The following is a 21,787-nucleotide window of genomic DNA, read 5'->3' as shown; positions in this document are numbered from 1 at the left end:
TGTTTTATAATTGTTAATTGAACTTCTTGGGTCTTTTTTTGGCACACGTTTCCACAGCACACAACAACGTACTACAGTAAGTTAATACTATAGAACACTTCTAGTTGCCCAAAATGAACCAGATCTTCTCTAGGGTTACACCGAGTTGGTATATTTAATCAAAATCCTCTATTGTAGTTTAATATGCAGCCACTCAAAAAATTCAAACATTCACCTGTTTGGAGTACTAGGAGGTAGAACCAGATCTCTGACAAAAGATAATCATTTACTTTCTGACCAAATTTACAAAGTTGCTCAAAGAAATTATTATTTTCTCATTAAAACTTTGACAATTAGGAGGTATATTTTTTTAACACAGCTGCCACATTATATTCCAATTGCACAAATTACCTGGTAAATTTGAGCCCTTAATGTCAACCGCCTACATGATAACAATGTTATGGTCCTGACATGTATGTCAATCCCTTTGTTGAGGATCAGTGACTTACAAATTCTTCATTATTGTTATCTTTAACCTAGCCTTTTATATTAATAGCACATCCTGTTTTGGGTAAGACAGCAGGGAGAAGGTTTACACATTACGTTCTTTATCAATGCTTCAAATGGTCATAACGATTGTTTCATAACAGTATGCTACAGCATTCATTGTCTATTTTGATGTCCCATATCAGTCCAATCATACGGAACAACAGAGCATCTGAATTGGATAATGAGTAGGGACCATTTAAAAGAACAGCATGCATCTTATTCGCACAAGACTTTGTTCATGATTTGTTTCATTGCTTTTTTAGGAGTACAGCTTATGATGCTTTCTGGAAATGGCACATATATTGGGGGTATTTCAAAAGTGCCCCATCCACCCAGTCATGTTTGTTCCACAGCAAGTAAACTGATACGAGCTGTAAATGTTTCTATATCAAACTATGAGCTGCCAAGGAACTCCTTGAGGATACCTGGCACCTCCGCTTCCTGGTAATCCTTGACGATGAAGTTCTTGCAATCATGAGCCCCTCGGATCATGGCTGACAAACCTGGAAGATGATAGACAGAATGACAACTGATTGTAAATCTAGTAGCCCATTAGTGTCATTTGAAAATGTTGTCAACTATAACATGACAACTTCAAACAGAAGTAGTGAAATTGACATGTACCTTCTAGAAATATGTTTCCCTCGCTTTGGAGAGCTCATAGTTGGGCACTAGACCCAATCTAGTGGGATACATACAAATAAAACAAACTGCTGCTTTTTAACAAATAAGATTTTTTATGACTATTAGGTCTTGGTAGAGCCTTACCCTTATAACTTTGAGTAAAGCTGTCTAAGGAAATAGACTTACCTTTGCCTTCAGTGGGCCTGTACAGACACAGGATCCTTTTCTTCCAGGCCACCGCCCTCCCAATCTCATATCCAACTCCAAGTGATGGCTGGGTCACCTCGGCAACCACAACTACAATCATACCAAGGAAACTGGTGGGCCTTTGTTAACAAAACTAAGACTACCTGGTAACTTGGTTTATAATCACACATTGGCAGCATTCTTCCTACCCTGTATAGCATCCTGTAGTATTGTAAATGTCTGAATTTTCAGTTCCGACTTCTGTAAAAAAAGACCTGAGAAAGATAACACTTTTTACTTATTGAATGATGAATAATTTAATGACATCCTTATATAATGTAGCTGATGTCAGAAAGGTACAGAGGGCAACCTAGTATCAAGGAATCAGTCCCTACCATCCGACTCTTCCAGCCATGCCATGTCCTGTGTATGTATGGCCACATCATCACCTGGATAGAAATAAAATACATGGAGTAGATACCTTGTAGAATACATCATACAAGGGAGTTACATCTACAGCATTGGGTAGGAACAAGTAAAGCACTAGTGCATTGTTTTGTGTAATGTCTAATGATGACAAAACCTGCTACATATTTACACTTAACATGTATTTGTGTCAAGTGTTATCTAGTTTATAACAATGTGAAAGGGAGGGCAAAACAGATGCATATGCACCTTAATTTACAAGTTGCCCTCACACCCAGTACTGTAATTCACTTTATCTTCACGGTAGCAAAACTTCGTGGTGTAAGGAAAATTGACATTTTCACTGAACTTTAAATTCACGATGGTGGCAAGTGAGTTACAGAACGGATTTGTGAAGGAATCAAATAGTAACAACAGCTTTTTTCACGGTGATGATACGTTCACGGTACAGAGGACCATGAAAACCGTGAACATAAAGTTACAGTGAAAGAAACAAGAATTACAGTATATCTAGATAGTATGCTACCTTCAATATCTTTGAGAATGGGGTCTTTAAAGCCGACATGTTCAGTCAGGACAGGTCCATAGGCCTGCAGCTGTTCAATGATCCTGCCGTACAGTTCTGCATCACACCGGCCTCCACGAATACTGCCACAGAAGTAGATCTTCATTGTGTGTGATGGGTGCTATAGAAAATAAACAAGATTTAATATAGAGTGAAAAGTCAGATTAAAATTTTCTGGTTGAGTCGGTGGGAACAGTACTTAGCAAGACAATTGTCCAATTTCCAATTCTATGTGGTGTGCGGATTGGCAATCCCACTCCGAATCGTGGGTTAAAAGGTCAGGAGTTTGAATCCCAGCTGCCTGAATGAGTTCCTGAGCCACATCAAGTCAGTGGCAGGGTTTACTAACATTCAGAGAAGACGTGGCATGCTAGAGACCCCGTGCTTGAGGAAGGCCACACCTTGAGCACCTTATTCAATAACAGGATCCCAACAACTCTAAGCCAAACAACAAAGGCACAAATCTTGCCATGTGTGTGCTGGGCCTGCTGGCCAAAATCCGTCCCTCCCACTGAACCCCAGCACTTTGCAAATACAACTATAATGTAGGCCAAAGTATTGCACCAGATAGAAATCAATATGTTTGGATAAACTATTGAAACCTCCTTTGATAAACTGCCCTGGATCCCGCCAAATGATACCCAAAGCACACTGCACATGCACACACACATACTAGTAATTTTCTAACCTCTGTATATTGCAGCTTCAGACTCGCTTCTCAACCAAGATAGAGAGAATAGCAAAGTACACTGTGACTTATCACACGTTAACGTTATATTAAAGTCTGGTTTTGATGGATTACGCACCTTTTAATACGTTGCGTCGCGTGGATCGTCTGACACGTTGGACTTCAGGAGTTTCCCGCCAAGCATATGACCTTTTCAACTTTGACCCATCGATGTAGATCTAGAATGACGCCCTCTTCCGACATGTCCTGGGACAACAAAGCTAGATACAATCCAATCAAGACGTGCACGGGATTGTGGGATCGGAGAAACCCGTTACCAGGTCGTTGGAATAGCTGGCCGTTGGAATATAACGTTTCAAGCGACACTACCTAGGTAGTCAATGATACTCAAGAGAAAAGCGATATACATATATAGACTTATCATGACTATAAATTGTCAAAACACAGTTTTTCGACGACAATACACGTTTCAGGAACAGGCACCATCAAGACTCCATCAACTTTTCTTCAATAGACAAGAAACTCCTTATGTAAACATTAGGGGTACCTTTGAGCACACAAGACTTTTCTTTTCCAGACCGACTAACCAATTGTTTGTTGATAATGTCAAGTCCAAGTGTGCCTGGCATTATTCCATCACCTGACACTCCATATAACGTTATTTTTTGTCACGGGCCACACAGGACCTTCTGTCTCTCAGCAATTGTCATTACTTGGTCGCTGTAGCTATGGCCAGGGTGTCTGACCCCAGAATTGTTGTGTTTTGTTTCCTGCGTTGCTTCGGAAGTTCAACTTCAAAGCCCCATATATCAATGTGTGCGGCCTCAGACATCGTTAACAATTTCTAGGTCTTTCTTATTTAATTCTCAGTCTGGCACTGTCCTCGTCAAGTTGTGTAAGTGATACACGTGCGCGATTCCGCAGAACGAATGGATTGAGCTATGCTGACTAATTTGTTTTGTGGTTGCTGCTGAGTTTTAATTTGGATTTTCTGCAGCGGACAGAAGGCAGTCATAATATCGCTGTCGGCTGTAATCAGTGACGCCTTTGATTGCCAGATATCTCGATTTGAGCCTGGATCTGCTTTTGTACCATCACAAGCGGCATCCATGCGGGGGGTCTCTTACATAGGACCTCCCAGTCACTCCAGGACTGCAGAAGCTTCAAGTGGAGATCTGTAGGGAAAGGGGTAGAGGTTTCCGTCGGTCGCCTCGCCAAGCAATCCCGTTAAGAGACATCTTTCACGATTCGTCAGACATCGCGCACTTCAAAGCCCTTTTACGAAGACGGTGCTGGCGGGGGTCGTCAGTTGGCACCGGTACAAGTTTGGAGACTTTCTGCTGAACAGACTTGACAACCGAGCTGAAACGCCCATTCAGGAAGTCCCAGCAGTCGTTACTGTTCATTGACTTGTCCCGTCTCAGGACAGTGCTGCCCGTGACTCCGAGCAGAGCCTGACGTCCACCATGTCGGAACAGGAAGAGACGCGTCTTTCATCGATCTGAGCCTTCCAGTTATTTACGGTGGGTACTTGATGTTCCCTGTTGCCACTTAGCACTCTTAGCACTTTTTAGCAGGCATGGACTGAGATAGAGGGAGGCATTGAAGTGTGATGTTCTGAACAACACGAAGGGTATATTCAAACCAGCTGCGTTGTTAGTGGAAACAACCGATTGTGTAGTATAGCGGCTGTGATGAGTTTAGACAACATGCAGGACAATAGTCTGTGTAGTTATTAGATAAGCACCAGTGACAAATATGTCTGTTATCAGACCAGGCATTTATCTTTGTGAATATCTTCACAGTGATTCATCTTTTTTGCAAGGACTGTCACAATAAGGAAAATCCCCAACAACCATTTTTAACTTAGCAGCAATCCTCAAGCTGTAGCTGCCCCGGCAATCCTAACCTGTTAATCATTTCAACTCCCCGGAACATTCAAGGGAAATAAGCCATTTCTGGTGCCCGACATGTGCACAGCAGGTAGAGCCAACATTACAACTTGTTAGAGCCTGCCAGGAACCCGAAACATGCGAAAGGTCGTGTAGTTTTCCGGTGCTGATTGGCGACCCGAGACACATCAGGCCACATCAGGCACTGTAGTGTATACCCTAGAGGTAAGGCCAGATCAGGGAGCGGTGGTTGTGTATTTGTACGCCCTTGAAATCCCCACTATTACACCCATTGCCAAAACAGATGAACTTCGAGTGTAAATTACAGTTCTGATCCAGTTGAAGAAGAAAGATCGCGCGGGGGCTTACGTGCTATCAATGATGTAAAACTTGGTGCTATCAGTCTGTAAGGCCGCTGAGTTCCATAATATTTACATTTTCTACACTGACCGGAATGTTGCACTGATAACAGGACACTTGTTATGCAGACTGCAGTGTTTCAGGGCCACGTACTTGTATCCTTTTAAATTTCGTTTACCTTTTACCAAGTCCTTCGGGAAGATACCTCCTAGCTTTGGTAGCGATAATGATGAATGATTTAAAAATGTATGTTGCCTCTATCCGGTAGGTTTCGCTCGTTCCGTCACCCCTGTTCCGCACAGATCACAAAAGCTCAATTTTGTCCCCATCAAGCTGTCCGTCACCGCAGTCTCTCATTCCCACTACTTTTCAGCATCCCGTCTTTTCCTATCCGTTTTTTCCATACAAATGCTGTAGAATCTTCTTCCAGATTGCAGGAGTATATTCACTTATCTCTTTGACCGTTAGTTCATTTATCCACCAGTTCACACAGTAATCCATCATGTTCGTCCCTCAACTTTATTTTCGTCGCATTTGTTAGGTTCTGAGCCCCTACTGCTACGGGTAGTGTGAGATTTCTGCCTTGACAGTGTGGTTGTCAGTAACTCTCTGTTGCCTTTTTGATGATTCTTTGATGCGTTCGATACTTAATCGACTCTATAGCTAGCTTGTGCCCAAGGTAGAAATTAAAAAGAACAAGGTTCGATATCAGTAACAGTATATACTAGACAGCTTCAGATGACAAAATATTCTAAAAGAGGAACAACACTGCAATGATGTAACTTACTGGATAAGAAGAGGTCTAACAAGTACTTTGCTCAGCCCACTGTGCGAAGCACTTCGCCATATATGCGTTTCGTTCGGCGGTCATTCACACTTCTCGACATAAACTTGATTGGTGACAACTGAGGCCCTTTCAGTGTACTTACACATGTGTAATGTGTTTTGGAAGAGTCGTGTAAAGAACCTTTGTGCCCGACTTCTCTCACCCCATAGCAACAGTTCCTCTCTGAGCCAAAAGCAGTGACCCTAGAAGCTGATGGTTAATGACAACATGAACGTCTTGGTACACTGTCGTGCAGACAGCTGCCACCGGCGACATTCCCAAGTTTTCACAGTCAAACAAGTTCGACTGCGTTTTCAATCTGTGGCGGTGTCAGCGGAATTCTGCCCTGTCATGAGGGCTGGCGCTCAGACTACCAGTAACAATCCCTCATGCTGTGCGGTCCACGCATACATAGTCATCAGGGTCTCCACACGGGACAGTAGGGTCCACTGTGGTATTCACTAACACATAGATTTTAAAAGGTCATGGGAAGATGTGGACTTGACTATTTCAACCGCCGCTGCTTTCAATTTGGGGAACGGTTTGGGCAGAGATCCAAAAAGGGACAGTTCACACTATTTGTGTCCATTTGCCGATTTGGCGCCATAGGGACCGCATTTCCATGATGTCGACAGCAGTAGTGCTTTGTGCACTAACCACCGAAAAATTCCCTTTATCTAAATCAGTGTCAGAGGTCAAGGAAACAATGTTACAGCATCCTGATAACAAATAGCGCGGTCACTGAGAACGAATCTTAATTGGGAGATCATTTGAAAACGTCAAAACGTCTTAGTCTAACAAGGGTCTTATAAATCTAAAAACGGTGACAACACTTAATCCGGAATTAAAGCATTGAAAGTATACGTAACCCCACCATTGTTGCACCAATCTAAGTACAGTATCTATATTAGGGTGTAAATCACCCACCATGCATCAACGAACAAGAAGGTAGGGGTCACGCCCCCTCTGGCTCTGAGCACTCAGTTCATCTATCTGAGTAGGACATGGCGAAGAGGGAATTAGGCCACGTCTTTCTAGGTGGAGGTTGCGTTTCTACGATATACAGTATGTATTATATTGTGTTGTATGTATTTTGTACCCTTGTCTAGAATGGATACCGATAGCAGTACAGCCATCTGATAACCTACAATAATGGTGCATAGTTATAGATAGATGCTGATAACACGCTATCATGGATGTACATTTTCCGTCTCTTTTAGGTGGGCAGTAGGGAAATATGTACACAACGATGTCGACCTCACTACCTCCTGTATCCATGGTTACCCTTGTGGTCTGCCTACTGCTGACATTACAAACAGTGCAGTCTTGTCCTGGCCCGTGCAGATGTGAGGGGCACAAAGTATACTGCAATTCCGTCGGTCTCACTACCGTGCCCTCAGGAATTCCTCAAGATACTAGGATTCTTGACTTAAGGAATAATGCAATTACCACCCTTGGTGACGATTCCTTAGAGAATTTCACCTCGCTTGTGGCGCTAGATCTCAGTCAAAACAAGTTGACCGAGTTTCCCAGAGAGGCGCTGAGATGGCTGCCCACCCTTTCACGTCTGCACCTTGACGGCAATTCTATTGGAACCATCCCGTCCAACGCTTTCTCTGCACAGCGAAACCTGCGAGAACTGACGCTGGGTTCAAACCGACTGACAGAGGTTCCTGTTGACGCCCTTACGTCACTGTCGAAGTTGAGACGTCTGGCCCTCAACGAAAATCGCATCAAGTCCATCCCAAACAACGCGTTTAGAACACTGTCCTACCTGAGACTGCTAGCCCTGTGGAATAACTGTCTGGGAGACATACAACCGCATGGTTTTCAGGGGCTTTCACGGGTTTCCACTATTGATCTGTCTCGCGCGTGTCTGACAAGGGTTCCGTCAGAAGCGTTAAAATACGTTCCGCGTCTGACCAGTCTCCACTTGGCTCACAACGAGATTACGTCATTATCAGACGACGCTTTCCCTAACGTCCAGAAGCTCAGGGGGCTGACATTGAACCACAACAGAATCGGCTCGATCAGCACACACGCGTTCCGCGGGCTGGCTCGCCTGGAGTTTCTCAATCTACAGGAGAACAACCTGACCAGAGTACCTGACGCCTTCAAGCACCTCCCCAGCCTAACCACCCTGATGCTGAACCGGAACGCTATTCGGACACTCTACCCGTGGGACTTCAGGGCGCTACAGAGACTGACACACCTGTATTTGGCATTTAACGGTTTTACGACTGTCACTCCTGAAGTGTTTTCAGAGTTAGCGAGCCTTGAGACGCTGGACGTTAGCGGATTTTTCAACTGCGACTGCCGCCTGCGGGGCTTCAAAGAATGGATCGAGACCACCATGGTGAAAGTTGAGCAGGACCTTTCTTGCCTGTCCCCGCCACACCTACAGGGACGGCAGCTGCGCTGGATTTCCAGAAGTTCATTGTCGTGTGGAGCACGAGACGCCGGTCCTCCCCCGGCGCCTCTGACCTGCCCGGTGTATTGTTTATGTAAAGACCGCCAAGTCTCCTGTAACAACGCGCAGCTTACAGGTGTACCCAGTGATATTCCAGACGGAGCGATTAGCTTACAACTGTCCAGAAACCTGATAACAACAGTCAACAGCGACATGCTGCTTCGACTAACGGATCTGCAGGACCTTGAACTGAACAATAACCAGCTAGATACTGTTCCGGTGGAATCCTTACAGCACCTTAGTGAACTGTTGTCGCTGGGCCTGTCAAGTAACCGATTGACCGATGTACCCGAGCAATCGTTTCTGGGATGTCCCAACTTGTTACGCCTCGACTTGTCACACAATAACCTGTCCTCGGTCCCGAGTGAGGCCCTCGTCCCGCTGTGGCAGCTACACACTTTAGACATCAGCTACAACATGATCGGTTCTCTCGGTAGGGAGGACTTGGCGGGACTTGCTCGCTTGCAGGTTTTGGTACTCAACGGTATATGCTTCAAAGCCTTGGAGGAGGACGTTTTGTTGCATATGCCAAATCTTCGCCGTCTGCACCTGGAACGTACATGTCTGCGGTCCGTACCCTCAGCCGGCTTGTCAGGTCTGAACCGTCTCCAACAGCTAGATTTGTCCGGTAACCAGCTCACATCTGTCCCGCCGGGAGCGTTCAAAGACATGCCTGAACTCAGAGGCCTCGATCTAAGTGAGAACGCGATTACATCCATCGACTCTGCAGCTTTTCATAACGTCCCCCGCCTGAACACAATAACGCTGAACCGGAACAACCTCAGGTTTGTGCCTCGGGAGGCCCTGGCTACCCTCCCGACGTTATCAGCCGTCGATCTGAGCCGGAACAAGCTGCGGGAGCTGGACAGCCGTGACTTCTCAGGCATCAGAGGAGACTTGACGCTTGGACTCAGCTACAACAGAATCGAGACGGTGGACGCAGAGGTCTTGTCAAGTATTGCATCTCTGAGGTGGGTACAGCTCTACCAAAATTCGATGATTCGTAAAAAAAAGACCTCTGCTTTTTTGTCCATCGCACCCGTTTTATTTGATCCTCCCTAGCCTGATTTTGTAGCAAGGGATTACATGTCGTAAATCAGCCTAATGTTCGTATTGTTCTTGATGTCCTTGTTATGGTTTCAATGAAATTATTATTTGCATTTATTCAAAATCATTTAAAGAATTGACGTCCAGAATATTTGTTTCCATTTGCGCAGACAAGCCTACCTCCAAGGAAACCCGTTCGCATGCAACTGCAAGTTACGTGGACTGAGAGAGTGGATGGACGACAGCGACACTATACCCAGTTCAATAGGTAAGATCACACTGGAGTACAGATGTAACCTTCTGCTACGCAGAGCTGAACCCGTGTTATCAGCAATTTGATTCAAAAAGCTTTATGTCGCGGGCTCAACTCTGCGTAGGAGGATGAGATATATCTGTGAAATGCAGAATACAGGAGGAAGGGAAGAAACGTCCTATATGTCAAAAGATGTGATAACCACTTCATCCTTAGACTTAAACCTAAGCTTTTACTTTGCGAGTTACCACTTCCTGCATGTACTCGCAAACATGGGGGGATCAGATGAAGACAAGTAATAGTGTTTGTAATGCTTAGAACTTCTTTTTCTCAAGGATCTGCTGTTGAGAGAGATGTGACATGCGACAGCCCACCAAACCTATCAGGGGAGGCAGTGATTGACGTCGCTGCAGACGACCTGGTGTGCCCGGAAAATGGAAATCCACCTTCTTTTGAGAACTACGATGACAGTAATGGCAAGGAACAAGAGGGCAACCCGGACGAGTGCCCTAACCAGTGCCGCTGCAGGATGTCGGAAATCAGCTGCAGCAACAGGGGGATCACGGCGGTTCCTCACAACATCCCGAAGAGCACGACTTTTCTCGACCTCTCAGAAAACAAAATAGAAAACATTCAACTGCTCCATTTCTTCAAATTACAAAACTTGCGGACACTGTTATTGAGAGATAACAGGCTGTCGGACTTCCCTTTGGAGGCACTGGAGTCTTTACGGTCTCTACAGAAGCTTAATATGGAGAAAAACGCCATCCATTCCATTCCACCTGACGCCTTCACGTCCCTTCTCCAGCTACGCGAGCTGTCGCTGGACGCGCACAACCCTGAGAGCTTCTCCCTAGGACAGCTTGAACCGCTAAAACAACTCCGAAAACTGGTCATCAACGGACAGAGTCTACCAGAAATTCCCGCTCGAGCTTTCTATGGGCTGTCGCGCCTCCGCACGCTGGTGCTGCGGTTATCGTGCACCACGGTCATCGATGGTCGTGCGTTTGATGACCTGGACAACTTGAGGAAACTAGACATAAGTGGAACTTGCATCGCTGACGTCAGCGAGTTTGTAAAGACCCTAGCCCAGGCCACGGCCCTAGAATCACTCATCCTGGCTGAGAATGGAATAAAACGAATCCCGAGAGCGCCATTCCTACCCATGATCAACTTGCGTTTCTTAGATCTGAGCAGGAACGGGGTGGAGAGAATTGACCCCGAAGCATTCCGCGGTATATCCCGACTGTTGTCCCTCACCATGGACGACAATCTTCTAAAATCTGTTCCGTCGGAAGCGTTCCATCACCTGCCTAGTCTGAGGGTTTTAAGCTTGCGCAACAATTCTATCAAAGTCGTGAGGAACGAGGATTTGGTACCCCTGATGAAGTTGACAGAACTCCATCTTGACTCCAATCAGATCAGATCCCTGGGCAGAAAGGTTTTCAACGAACTGGAGGATCTTAGTGCCGTCTCCATATCCAACAACCCGTTTGAATGCGACTGTGGACTGAAACACGTGAGGGGGTCGCTGGAGGAATACACGTTTGGTATAGGACTAGAGGTGGAAGATATGATCTGCGCTGGTCCAGACGTTCTGACAGGCAAGAAAATCAGAAACTTGTTAATAGAAGACTTTGTTTGTGGAAGAGATGAACAAAACAAGCGCGCACAGATTCTTCTTGAAGCTGAAAAGACTGGGAACATTTGTCCAGATAAATGTGAATGTAAAGAAACGGAGGTAAACTGCAGAGCACGCAGTCTCACCAAGTTCCCGGACAGACTGCCTCAAACCGTAACGGAACTCACCTTGTCAACCAACCACATCACAGACATTCCCCAACACGCTGTCTCTGGACTGGATAGACTTCAGTACTTGCGTCTGAACAAAAACAGTCTAACGTCTGTCCCGTCAGATGCCTTGAGGGGTCTACCTTCCTTGAAGCGTCTTGACCTCTCTGGAAACAACATAAACGTGTTTGCAGACGACGCCTTTAGAGATCTCGGTAACCTGACATCGCTGTCGCTGGCAGACAACAACCTAACAGAAGTACCTCATTCAGCACTCAAGCCGCTCTCTCACCTCCAGGAACTGTTTCTGGGGACAAATAGCATCAGGAAGCTCACAAAGTCACCATTTCCGTCTTTGAAAAACCTCCGCTTCCTTTCCCTGTCTGGGAACTGCATGAAGATGGTGGAACACGACGCCTTCAATAGACTACGCAACCTCCTCTCCCTGGATCTCTCGAGCACGTCTCTAAAACACGTGCCGTCCAACGCGCTGTCACAGCTCGGGCAGCTCCGAACCCTGGACCTCTCCCAGAACGACATCAGGTACGTCCATGGCGGCGCCTTCCGGGGACTGGGGCAGCTGAGGGTGCTGTATATCGCTAGGAACCGCATAGGGGCAATCCACAACCGGGCGTTTGAAGGTCTGGTCCACCTCACAGCCATCTCCCTGTTTGACAACAAGCTGAGGAGGATACCTGGGGCTCTGCAGTCGCTTCCGCTGTTGTCACAGGTAAGCACTTTATATCTATGTGCTTATCCATCCCGTTGGTCCTCAACCCAATTACACGTAAACGGCCAAAAGATAACTTGCCACTTAAGCATTCTCGCCCGCCCGCTCAATTTCTTCGCTGTTTTTCAGTTGACCATCTCTAGAAACAGGCTGCGTCAGATCCGGAGCATAGACGTCCCCCGTCTGGCAGGCATGGCGACCTTGAGTCTGAGGGAAAACCGTATCGACTCCATAGATCCATCCGTGTTCTCGGCGATCTCTTACCTAAGGTACAGATATTTATCACTTTCGTCACGGCTAAACAATGTTCGTAATTATGAATCCAGGAGGCCGTAAGGGAATGTAAATCTGTCGACTTGGATTTTTCATACCTTATTTCACAACGTATGTTTCTTCGTTTGTTTGTCTGTGTAACGATCTGAAGTTATGAAAACCTAAACGCAGCGTGGATAATATCGCGTGTGCTGGAGATTAGGAATGCCGAAGTGCAGAAAGTCACGGACCACCGCTTACAGAAGCGGTTGCTGTTTCGTATGTACATGTGGAAGCACAGTTCAGCACCAAGGAGGGCGCCAAGTGTGCTACCTGCGAGGCAGGAAAGTCAATAAATTTCATCTACCATTTTTGTGTTCCCAGCCACATAGACCTGGACAGGAACCCCTGGCGGTGTGACTGCCACCTGCGGGGCCTGCGGGAGTGGATAGAGGATCACGTGGACATTATCAACCCACGCCTGCAGCCTGCATGTGCCGGCCCCGCCAACCTACAGGACAAGCGACTGATTGACATCCTGCCTGAGGATTTCACATGCTCCAACCAAGATGGCTTCCTGTACTTCTACCGGTACCTGACGACCAGAGAGACGCAGGACGACCAGCCGGCAGCGCTGAGAGCGTCCCCTGACGGTAAAAAGGAGAAGTACACGCGAGAAGATCTGCATGCCTTCCACCGGAGGATGCAGCGCATCTTGGAGCGACTGGCAAGCATTCGGAAGTACCTCAAGAAAAGGGGTTAGGTGGCAAACTCGATGGCCACTTGGACAATACTTTCGTTATATTCTCATGTATACGAAAGTGTTCTTCAGTATATGAAGTATATTTGTATTTTGAAAGCATGCATCTAGCGTTGAGAAAAGAAAATCGTTCACTGTTTGTTATGATTAATTAACATCCATTTCCACCCATTTTCCCTTCGACTGTGTGACAAATGTGAGCCTATATGACTCGACTGTTTATAATCAGGAAAACTTTGCATCTGCATAAAGAATCTTAAGTTTATTTATATGTTATGATAGGAATGTATATCAATATTAAGCCAAATCCTATCCAATAACGGTATATAAGTACATATATCTAATTGTTGTAGATGTCTCTTGGGAAGCGTCTTAAATTTTTTTAAACTTGCTATAATCTTCACGGATATCTTAATGTTTTTTTAATGAATTAGGTATCAGACACAATGGATTGGTAGTTTGGTTGTCAACTTTAATTGAACTATGAAGAAAAAAACATGACGACACTTTGGTTCAAAAAATGTACTTCCTATTGATACACTAAAATACATGAAAGCACCGCCAATAACCCGTAAGGCGTAAAACGGCCGTAAGACACCGGTACTTAAACCCTTTTAACCCCAACACTTCATATTAGGAGGTCCTGAATAAGGTTTTGACTTAGATTCACAAATAGTCAAAGTTTACAAAATCATCAAATGTTTTCGTTATATAATTTATCTGCCAGTTGTCGTAGAATGCAAAAGCAACAAGTATTTGTCGGGAGTTTTTTTGAAAAGGCACGCAGGAAGGCACACTAGTGTTATACTGTGGAACTGTTTCTCCTCTCCTGTCCTCTTTCACAGTTGTTCATGAGCCACACCCCTTCCTCCTCATTACCCCTATCCCCAGGGAGTTCGCGCGTGGGCTGAGTTACCCGCACATCTTCAGAGCTATGTACAGGTGTCCCCAACTCCTCAGCACTGTCATGCCCTGTTTTCGGATTTTCTCCATCTACACAATCACAATGCTGAGTTGTTACGTCACCGTTCGGACGTGACGGTATGTCTGCCTTGTACTGTAAAAGATCTGTGTCGTTACGAAGTTTGACATAGTGCAAGTCTCCCTCACTCCTAGCCGGTGCAGGACGATGGCGCTTCTTCCAATGCGCGACACCACCGGGCCCTCCGTTCGCCTCAGCCTTACATTTGATATCGCCGGACGACTTGGAGTGTTTCTTCACGCCACAGGAGAGACAATGAGACCTTTCCTCATCCTTTGACTGTAGTCTAAAGGTGAACACAAAATAAATCATTGCAAACGATCGAACGAATCCAGTATATGAAAGAGGTATCTCCTACGTGTCTCGTCTTCTACGATCCAAACAAAAAAACAACAAATTTGTAACAAATTGAAATCAATGGTTGAAAAGACGTGTGTAATCAGAGGCAGGTGACGTGGATGAAAGAAAACTGACTTTTCCTGTTCCTTGTCCTCCAGTTGTATTGGGTCCTCCGCGTCTGAGCTGGGTATCTGAAGCAGGACGTCATGGTCATTCCGGGTGAACACCCACCGGGCCACCAGAGCCGCGATCATCATCTCCACGATGATCAGGCAGTTATGGATGTCTGTGAAAACATTTATGATGATGTAATGACACCAGTACGGTTACAATAAATGACATTGATTGATTGATTAATCAAATGATTACTATCTTCTACAAAAGTACAAGATTGCCCCTCATAAGTTTCGACCAAATTTCCTTGAATATTAATGTCACGTGAAAGAAAACAGTTCTTAATATCATATCAACCTGAATCTACACGCGAAACATTATAGACAAGAATACAGCATGGCTATAAATAAAATTTAAAAAAATATAATTCTGTAACATGAATTACTTACAATCAGCTCGCGTCCTGGCAGAGAAGTGAGGCCCACAGGGGATGACCTGGAACGAGGCTAACAAGCTCAGCAGCATTTTCTGTATCCCTGCCAGAGCTGCTGCGATCTGGAATCCAAACGGAAAAGGACGAGCGTTCATACAGGGTATCTTTTGGACCTAGTGGCACAAAAGGCTGCAAGTTTCCTTGCTGTTTCAGCAGCAGGGTATATTTTTCCAGGGTGGGGTTGCCAGTCCTTCCCCTTCCCTGCATTAATATTTACCATTTGATGGACAGGTCCTGAAGAAACTAAGACAACTTGACAATGGAAACATCTGATCGGAGCTAGACGTAGCCCAGTGTACCTTCACCGTTACGTGTTTGTTTTCCTTTATTGTTCTTACTTACTAAGAAAGTGGTAGGAAAGCGGTTGTCAAACAACGTCGTCGTGTTTACTTACAACCTCCTTGAACTGTCAATGAGCACTCAGGTAAGGACGTCACAGGCTACAATGTACATTTCATTGGTATAAGTATGTGCATTTAAAGGTCGTGGTAAATCTATTCTTTGCGATGTATGGGTGCATTGTTGGTAACGTCGAAGATATCAACGCCCACTGCTATCCAGACTGCACGTTTATAAACACTATGCATACACTAGGGTTTCGGGGTTCTTGGGATCAGTTTTGTAATTCTATATAGTTCTTTTGTGTGTTTCAAACAGAATGCCTAATATTGTTTCTAGCAACGTTCTAGTTTAAGTTTAAGTGCAATTTGTGATGTGCAGTGTGCCGTACCTGAACAAGCAGGTTCTTCAGTGAGATGCTCTTCCCCTTGAGAGGTTTGGTGACGCAAGGCTGCAGCACCACGAACCCGTAGATACCGAACAGAGTAGATATCGTCTCCAACCCCTCCACGAAGTTGTTCACGCTTGGTCCGGAATCCTGGACAATGAAGGCGTACGTTGCACGTTTAGTAGCGTATGAGAAAAGCGCAACTTGAAATGACGATGACATATTGAGTGTTTGATCGCACCATCAGTAACCCAACAAGATATATCAAAGGCCATTAGAGGGTTAACCTTTGAAGTTGATTATGGTCATTGCTTACTTATAGAATACATTGACAGGGCGCCCGGCGAGCTCCTTTCACAGAAATAGTCCGTAATTTACGTTGATGAAGGTTAGACATCCAGGTGATAAGATACACCAAAAATGGTTACTTAAGAAACTTGATAAAATTGATATTTTATCCAGTTGCTTGAGTAACTATTTTGGGCGTAGTCCGGTAATTGCTTATCATAAACAGTAATTAATTTTCCCATCATAAGCAAATACGTTGCCTCGACATTGAGCAAATGTCCAATGTTTTGACATGGTTGTAGAATGAATGTTACCGTCTGTCCCAGGCCGTACTTGCCGTCGCTCCACGTGACCAGCGCGATGAAGTACAGGATGGGCCGCATGATGGCCATCTGCATCACGGCCAGCTTCAGTCGGCCCAGCGTGCCTCTGGAAGTAGGAGAAAAGAAAATGGTACCAGCAACAATATTTTCGAGGTTATCTAGAGACTGAGTTCATATTACACACATTACATAACTAGCTGCAAAGTGCCGCGTCCCGCTGGGTCAAGAGAAATTAACACAATTCAACAATTGAACGATGAGCAAAAAAAACGATAGATTTACCTTATTACTCTAATACCCTAGTGGCTAGTAGTCTTTATCAACAATTGAGAGGGCGTTATTTGTTATCACGATTTGCTTAAGTCATTACACTCATACGAATCTAGTAATAGTAAGTACCAATATATTTTGATATTTTCCGTCACACTTCTCACAACGTTGTATCTTGTTGTCGACAGTACCCGGTATCTATCGATAGTGACAAAACGGACACAAATCAAGACATTTCTTGGATATTAGAAGACGTGCGTACAGTGTCATGTCTACTTGCGGGAGACAGCAACAACAGCAGCAACATGGCGGGCGGCGGAGGGATACCTTCAAGCCAGACAACGTTGTTACCAGGTCCTCATCACCACCGAAGTAGTCCACCATCAGCATGAAGAACTGGTACACCGCGACCGCGAAGTAGCTGGAAAGGCAATGGAAGATAAAATTCTGCTTTTAAATAATGAAGTCAAGTAATTACCACTAATAGATGCTGTTGCGACTTTCGTGTAATGTGATAAAGGCAACCACATATCATATAATGTGTCCGACAAATATGCTATCTGTCCATCTTTCTAAGCGCTGCCCGGCACTCACATGTTAGCTGCAAATCCACCAATCAGGTTGGACCTCGGGATGTAGAGACTCATCAGCGATGTCAGGGAGAAGACCTGAGAAGATTACCAGAAGTACGGTCATTGGTCACGACGTAAAGCAATTTACTGCAATGCACTGTAACATGGCGTTCTCTCCCACATATAGAATAGTGTTTCTTTGATATAATGTGACACGAATGGAGATCTCAATAAAACAAACAAACAAATAGATGAAATGTAGACACGATTGCAATATAAGAAATCTTACCGGGTAGGTTCCGAGGATCCAGACGATCCTGTTTCTCGTGTTCTCTCCCGGGATGTGTCTGGTAGCGAAACACAGCTCCTCCATGAACAGGAACAGAGTGAAGAACGTCACAAACGTCAGGGAAACGATTATGGCTTCTTCTGCCTTCCCCAACTCTGAAAAATACGTTTGATAGAGGAAAAGTAATTTCTTCAACTCTAAATCTACCAAGATATGATATACTAGGTAAGACCAGGTAACTGTAACGTGACATTGGGCTATGTTTACTATGGACTAACATTTTATTGATTTTTTATCATTTTACCATATCTTCTGCCAAGAGTCTACAAACATTCTTTTTAGACTGACACTCTAAAACCTTCACATGCATGTCCCCGTCAATTCATACACAAAACTGTATAGTTATCATTTTAGAATTGTTGAAACAAAACATCATTTGTAACATGTATGACACCCTTTCCATCCTACATTCACTTCTTGACTTGACTGAGGTCCAAGTCACAAACCCCAGACCATTTCAACCTCCCAGGGTGTCTCAAGACCTGACACAAGCCACAGGTCAAGCCAATACTTTACTTTACGATTTATTGTTTTATGCACTAGTTCCTTACTCTCCAAGCAGAGGATTGGTTCCGGCAGGTTTTTGACGTGTTTTTAGGCGTTTTTGTCGGCCTTTCTACTTTTTCATTTACGTTATGATGCTATCAATGTTCATGCTGGCGTGAGATCAGCCTGTCGCATGAATAGGGCAGTCAGCGGGGGACCGGCGCGGCCCCGTGAAAGCCGCTACACTTGCCGGATGTGTGATAATCCGGCGCAATAAAATTGTTACCACTAATGATAATCTAATGGTTCTCGGGGAGGAGTACTGCCACCTTTCTTCAATGGAAGTAAATAGGTTTGCCCCGCCCCGAGGTCAGTGCCGGCAGAGGTTGGGTTTGTAGAGACCAAAAAAAAATGAAAAAGTAGAAAGGCCGACAAAAACGCCTAAAAACACGTCAAAAACCTGCCGGAACCCATCCTCTGCTTGGAGAGTACTAGTTCCTGGCCAACTGGTCAGCTGCAGGCTCGGAATGATGCCCTTTATATAACACAGGTGTCCGTAGTTTGGGAGTGGACGATCTAATGGCCCCATTTGAGAGACCCATGGTAGAAAAATAAACACACGCTGCATGTTGTTTATAGATTCGCCTCTGTCGCCGGCATCTTTATGGATCCGACTCCACTGATGAAAGATCTCGTGTTTTTCCTCCCCCTATTTTCTCCTTCTATCTCGCCGCCAACCCAAATTGGTCTGTACCTTCATTACATCGCGGTACCTGGACACTTCATCACCTGTCAGAAGTGCCCCTGGGTGCACATGTCCGGTCAACACAGGTAATTCACCTGGTGGGAGGGGGCGTCGGCACAGTATGACGTCTGCAAGGACAATTCTCTCCATACAAACTACAGGACTCTACAACGCACTGCAGGAATGGCGTCAGTAAACAAATGGTAACGGAGTCATGGCCAAGATTAATCACTGATTGTTAACGTTAGTTGGCATTTATAGTAGAAACCATCTGTATTGGAACTGCAAATTCTTATATCTTGAAGTGGCAGCAAATCACCCACCAAAGTGCTCTAGGAGAGTGATTTGCCGACACTTCGCCAGCAGTGTGTGGGCAGTAAACAAATGTGAAGTTTTAAGTAACATGAAATGTTTCAAGATTCTGCTTTCAGTCGGTGGCGTCAAAGAAAAAAGTGTTCTTAGTAGAAGTTCCAATAGTTCGAAGAATCCAACAGTGGACATTCCACTTTTGGTGCAAACGGCCGTAAATACTTATTTAGAAACTCGATACAGCATCTATTTACCCTTAGGGAGGGCAACCAGCCACTAAAATACCAGGCTGCCCGCTGACCCCACGGTAATGGGCTGACCAGATTTGGCAGATGTGGAGTAAAAGGAGGCCCCTGCCATGCATATTATGTCATCTGTTGTCTGTTTAAATTATACGTTGTTGACTTGCAAGTTTTATGACCGTCTATTCCTTCCTCGCCAACTTGAAAAATGAAAAAAAAAAAAAATAAAGCACGAGAGGACGTCCGGATCCCAGCCATTTTTCTGACGCAACCTATGATTGTAGTCATAGCCTCGCGGCTGTATTCACACTTTCCCAATCTAGAGTCACCCATAATGATAAATTGGTAAGGGGAACAATACAACCATGGAGGAGAAACATGTTTTACAAATCCACATTCTCAAGTAGTGGAATCGGTATTCCTGCTTCCAATAAAACGTCTCAAATATCAGCATAAGTAGCATAACAATAATACTTTAACGAGCCCTACTGTTCTATTCTAGATCATAGTGATGATATCACGCTATCTAACCACAATGGAAATTATTAACACAATTTCACATTTAATCAAGGAGTCAATAATTAAGCCACGACACACAATTGCACATGGTAGCACAGTATTATAATACACCTTTAGCCAATACTCACGGTATCTCGAATATCATTATTATTCACCTACATTAACAAATAATACAGTCTATTTATTCAACTGCCGGACTGACTTAAAGTAATTAGATAGGCCCCACAACAAGATTAGCTTCCGCGGCATAGGAGAACCCCATACATTCTCCATGTGGCCGAGGGTTATCATTTGTGAAGTGTGCGCGTAACAGTTACATGCAATCGCACCATATGTCAGTGACACCGTTGTAGTTTGCACGGTGTTGCCAGTCCAAAGGTCGCGGCAAAGAACGTCTAACATTTAAATACCCAGCGAAAGTGTGCACACAGAGAAAACTGACATGGCGACTGGCAGGATGAAACTCCTTGTCGCAGTTTGACAAGCTGTCGGCGAAACCCATAAATACTCTCCGCAGATGGCTATTGTTGTATAAAGCAAATTTGAATTCAGGGCTCGGAAATCTACTGGCGTCGCGCTCAAGTGATAGACGCCTTGTGCCTAAACTCTACACTTCTATCGTAACATGGCACAATTCTTAATTTAACATAATCAACGTGGTGTGGGCTTCATCACAGAGGTCAGACATGTCAGAGGGGAGATAAAAACAAACCAGCTAAACCCGTAAACGAAAACAAAAGTGGCGACCTACGTTGCAAATAATCTGCCGCTTGTGGCGTCTCTTCGCTACAGTTCAACATCTTGGCAGCCGATTTGCAGTTGTACCAACTTGGTCTTTGAAATGCCGTCGTTGGTAGCCCAGTGAGTGTGACGGAATGAACCACAGAACAGTGGCACTTCGTCGCCGGAAATGTACTGATGTGGGGGCGATTGGAGGGCCTATCCTAACGCTGGCTGTGGGCGGAAATGGACTGTTCGTCACAAGTCGTAAATTGTTCTCGCGCGCAGGGCTCCGTCCTGGCGCTTTAACGACCTGACTGACAAGGCACACATGGGGCTATTCTGGAATTGGGATTGAAAATACACATACCCTACTACAGCTGACTCTTTACGTTATTTCACTGTCAAACACCTGACATGTATATTAATACACGTTTCAAGTCAAAGTTTATTGCACAACAATTGCAACAGGTAACGTTACAATATTTGGCAAATAACATGGAATATAAACAACTACGAAAATATCTAAACTAGTGTACTAGATTCTATTCTAACATCATTGCTCTATAGATAATATAATGGAATGGTACGTTTCACATGATGGCACGGTTTCTTTTTTCATAGCATTATACGGTGTACATGTATATATATATTGGCCTAGGTAGAGAGCCTCAGGGCATGATAGAAGTACGTTGAATATTTCTCTACATGTTCCAGGTAATGTTATTTTGTTGTTACATTAATGATTATAATCATAAATCTTTTCCTTTTTTTCATTATAAGAATGACAAATCATCAGGAAATTGTATTCATCTTTGCATCTTTGCAAGTGGGACACATTTTATTAATGAGGATTGTTTTTCTGTAGTTTTTTTCTATGTCTCTCGCTGTCACTCGCCCCCTCTAGCTCT

General features: G+C 44.6%; 3 protein-coding genes across 3 annotated transcripts; 1 reads left to right on the top strand and 2 right to left on the bottom strand.

Annotated features, from left to right (window-relative positions):
• Positions 1–135: 135 nt before the first annotated feature.
• Positions 136–3,252, bottom strand: LOC136432952 (5-hydroxymethyl-dUMP N-hydrolase-like). The gene is made up of 5 exons (XM_066424633.1): positions 3,136–3,252; positions 2,291–2,450; positions 1,734–1,787; positions 1,339–1,449; positions 136–1,031 (listed from the first exon to the last, which is right to left on the bottom strand). Exons 2-5 carry the CDS (start codon positions 2,433–2,435, stop codon positions 922–924), a joined length of 420 nt encoding a protein of 139 aa, XP_066280730.1. The 5' UTR covers positions 2,436–2,450; positions 3,136–3,252; the 3' UTR covers positions 136–921.
• Positions 3,253–3,785: 533 nt separating this feature from the next.
• LOC136432944 (uncharacterized) lies at positions 3,786–13,801 on the top strand. The gene is made up of 6 exons (XM_066424613.1): positions 3,786–4,540; positions 7,316–9,536; positions 9,783–9,880; positions 10,201–12,386; positions 12,516–12,655; positions 13,023–13,801. Exons 2-6 carry the CDS (start codon positions 7,333–7,335, stop codon positions 13,399–13,401), a joined length of 5,007 nt encoding a protein of 1,668 aa, XP_066280710.1. The 5' UTR covers positions 3,786–4,540; positions 7,316–7,332; the 3' UTR covers positions 13,402–13,801.
• Positions 13,802–13,849: 48 nt separating this feature from the next.
• Positions 13,850–21,133, bottom strand: LOC136432945 (organic solute transporter subunit alpha-like). The gene is made up of 9 exons (XM_066424614.1): positions 20,908–21,133; positions 17,796–17,950; positions 17,529–17,602; positions 17,197–17,355; positions 16,656–16,770; positions 16,057–16,203; positions 15,283–15,388; positions 14,855–15,005; positions 13,850–14,666 (listed from the first exon to the last, which is right to left on the bottom strand). The coding sequence occupies exons 1-9, from the start codon at positions 20,954–20,956 to the stop codon at positions 14,201–14,203; spliced, it is 1,422 nt and encodes a 473-aa protein (XP_066280711.1). The 5' UTR covers positions 20,957–21,133; the 3' UTR covers positions 13,850–14,200.
• Positions 21,134–21,787: the final 654 nt, after the last annotated feature.

This window comes from Branchiostoma lanceolatum, chromosome 4, assembly GCF_035083965.1.
Source record: "Branchiostoma lanceolatum isolate klBraLanc5 chromosome 4, klBraLanc5.hap2, whole genome shotgun sequence".
Taxonomy (NCBI): domain Eukaryota; kingdom Metazoa; phylum Chordata; class Leptocardii; order Amphioxiformes; family Branchiostomatidae; genus Branchiostoma; species Branchiostoma lanceolatum.
This window is presented reverse-complemented; position numbering and strand designations above follow the sequence as displayed.

Excerpts from the sequence above, each read along its gene's own strand:
- LOC136432952 (XM_066424633.1), bottom strand. The coding sequence starts at position 2,435 with ATGAAGATCTACTTCTGTGGCAGTATTCGTGGAGGCCGGTGTGATGCA. Across the intron at positions 1,788-2,290 it reads CATTCTCAAAGATATTGAAG|GTGATGATGTGGCCATACAT; the intron begins GTAGCATACTAT and ends ATTTCTATCCAG. Across the intron at positions 1,450-1,733 it reads ATGGCTGGAAGAGTCGGATG|TTGTGGTTGCCGAGGTGACC; the intron begins GTAGGGACTGAT and ends GTATGATTGTAG.
- LOC136432944 (XM_066424613.1), top strand. The coding sequence starts at position 7,333 with ATGTACACAACGATGTCGACCTCACTACCTCCTGTATCCATGGTTACC. Across the intron at positions 12,387-12,515 it reads CGCTTCCGCTGTTGTCACAG|TTGACCATCTCTAGAAACAG; the intron begins GTAAGCACTTTA and ends GCTGTTTTTCAG. Across the intron at positions 12,656-13,022 it reads TCGGCGATCTCTTACCTAAG|CCACATAGACCTGGACAGGA; the intron begins GTACAGATATTT and ends TTGTGTTCCCAG.
- LOC136432945 (XM_066424614.1), bottom strand. The coding sequence starts at position 20,956 with ATGTTGAACTGTAGCGAAGAGACGCCACAAGCGGCAGATTATTTGCAA. Across the intron at positions 17,603-17,795 it reads GGATCCTCGGAACCTACCCG|GTCTTCTCCCTGACATCGCT; the intron begins GTAAGATTTCTT and ends TAATCTTCTCAG. Across the intron at positions 16,771-17,196 it reads CCGCAAGTAGACATGACACT|AGGCACGCTGGGCCGACTGA; the intron begins GTACGCACGTCT and ends TCCTACTTCCAG.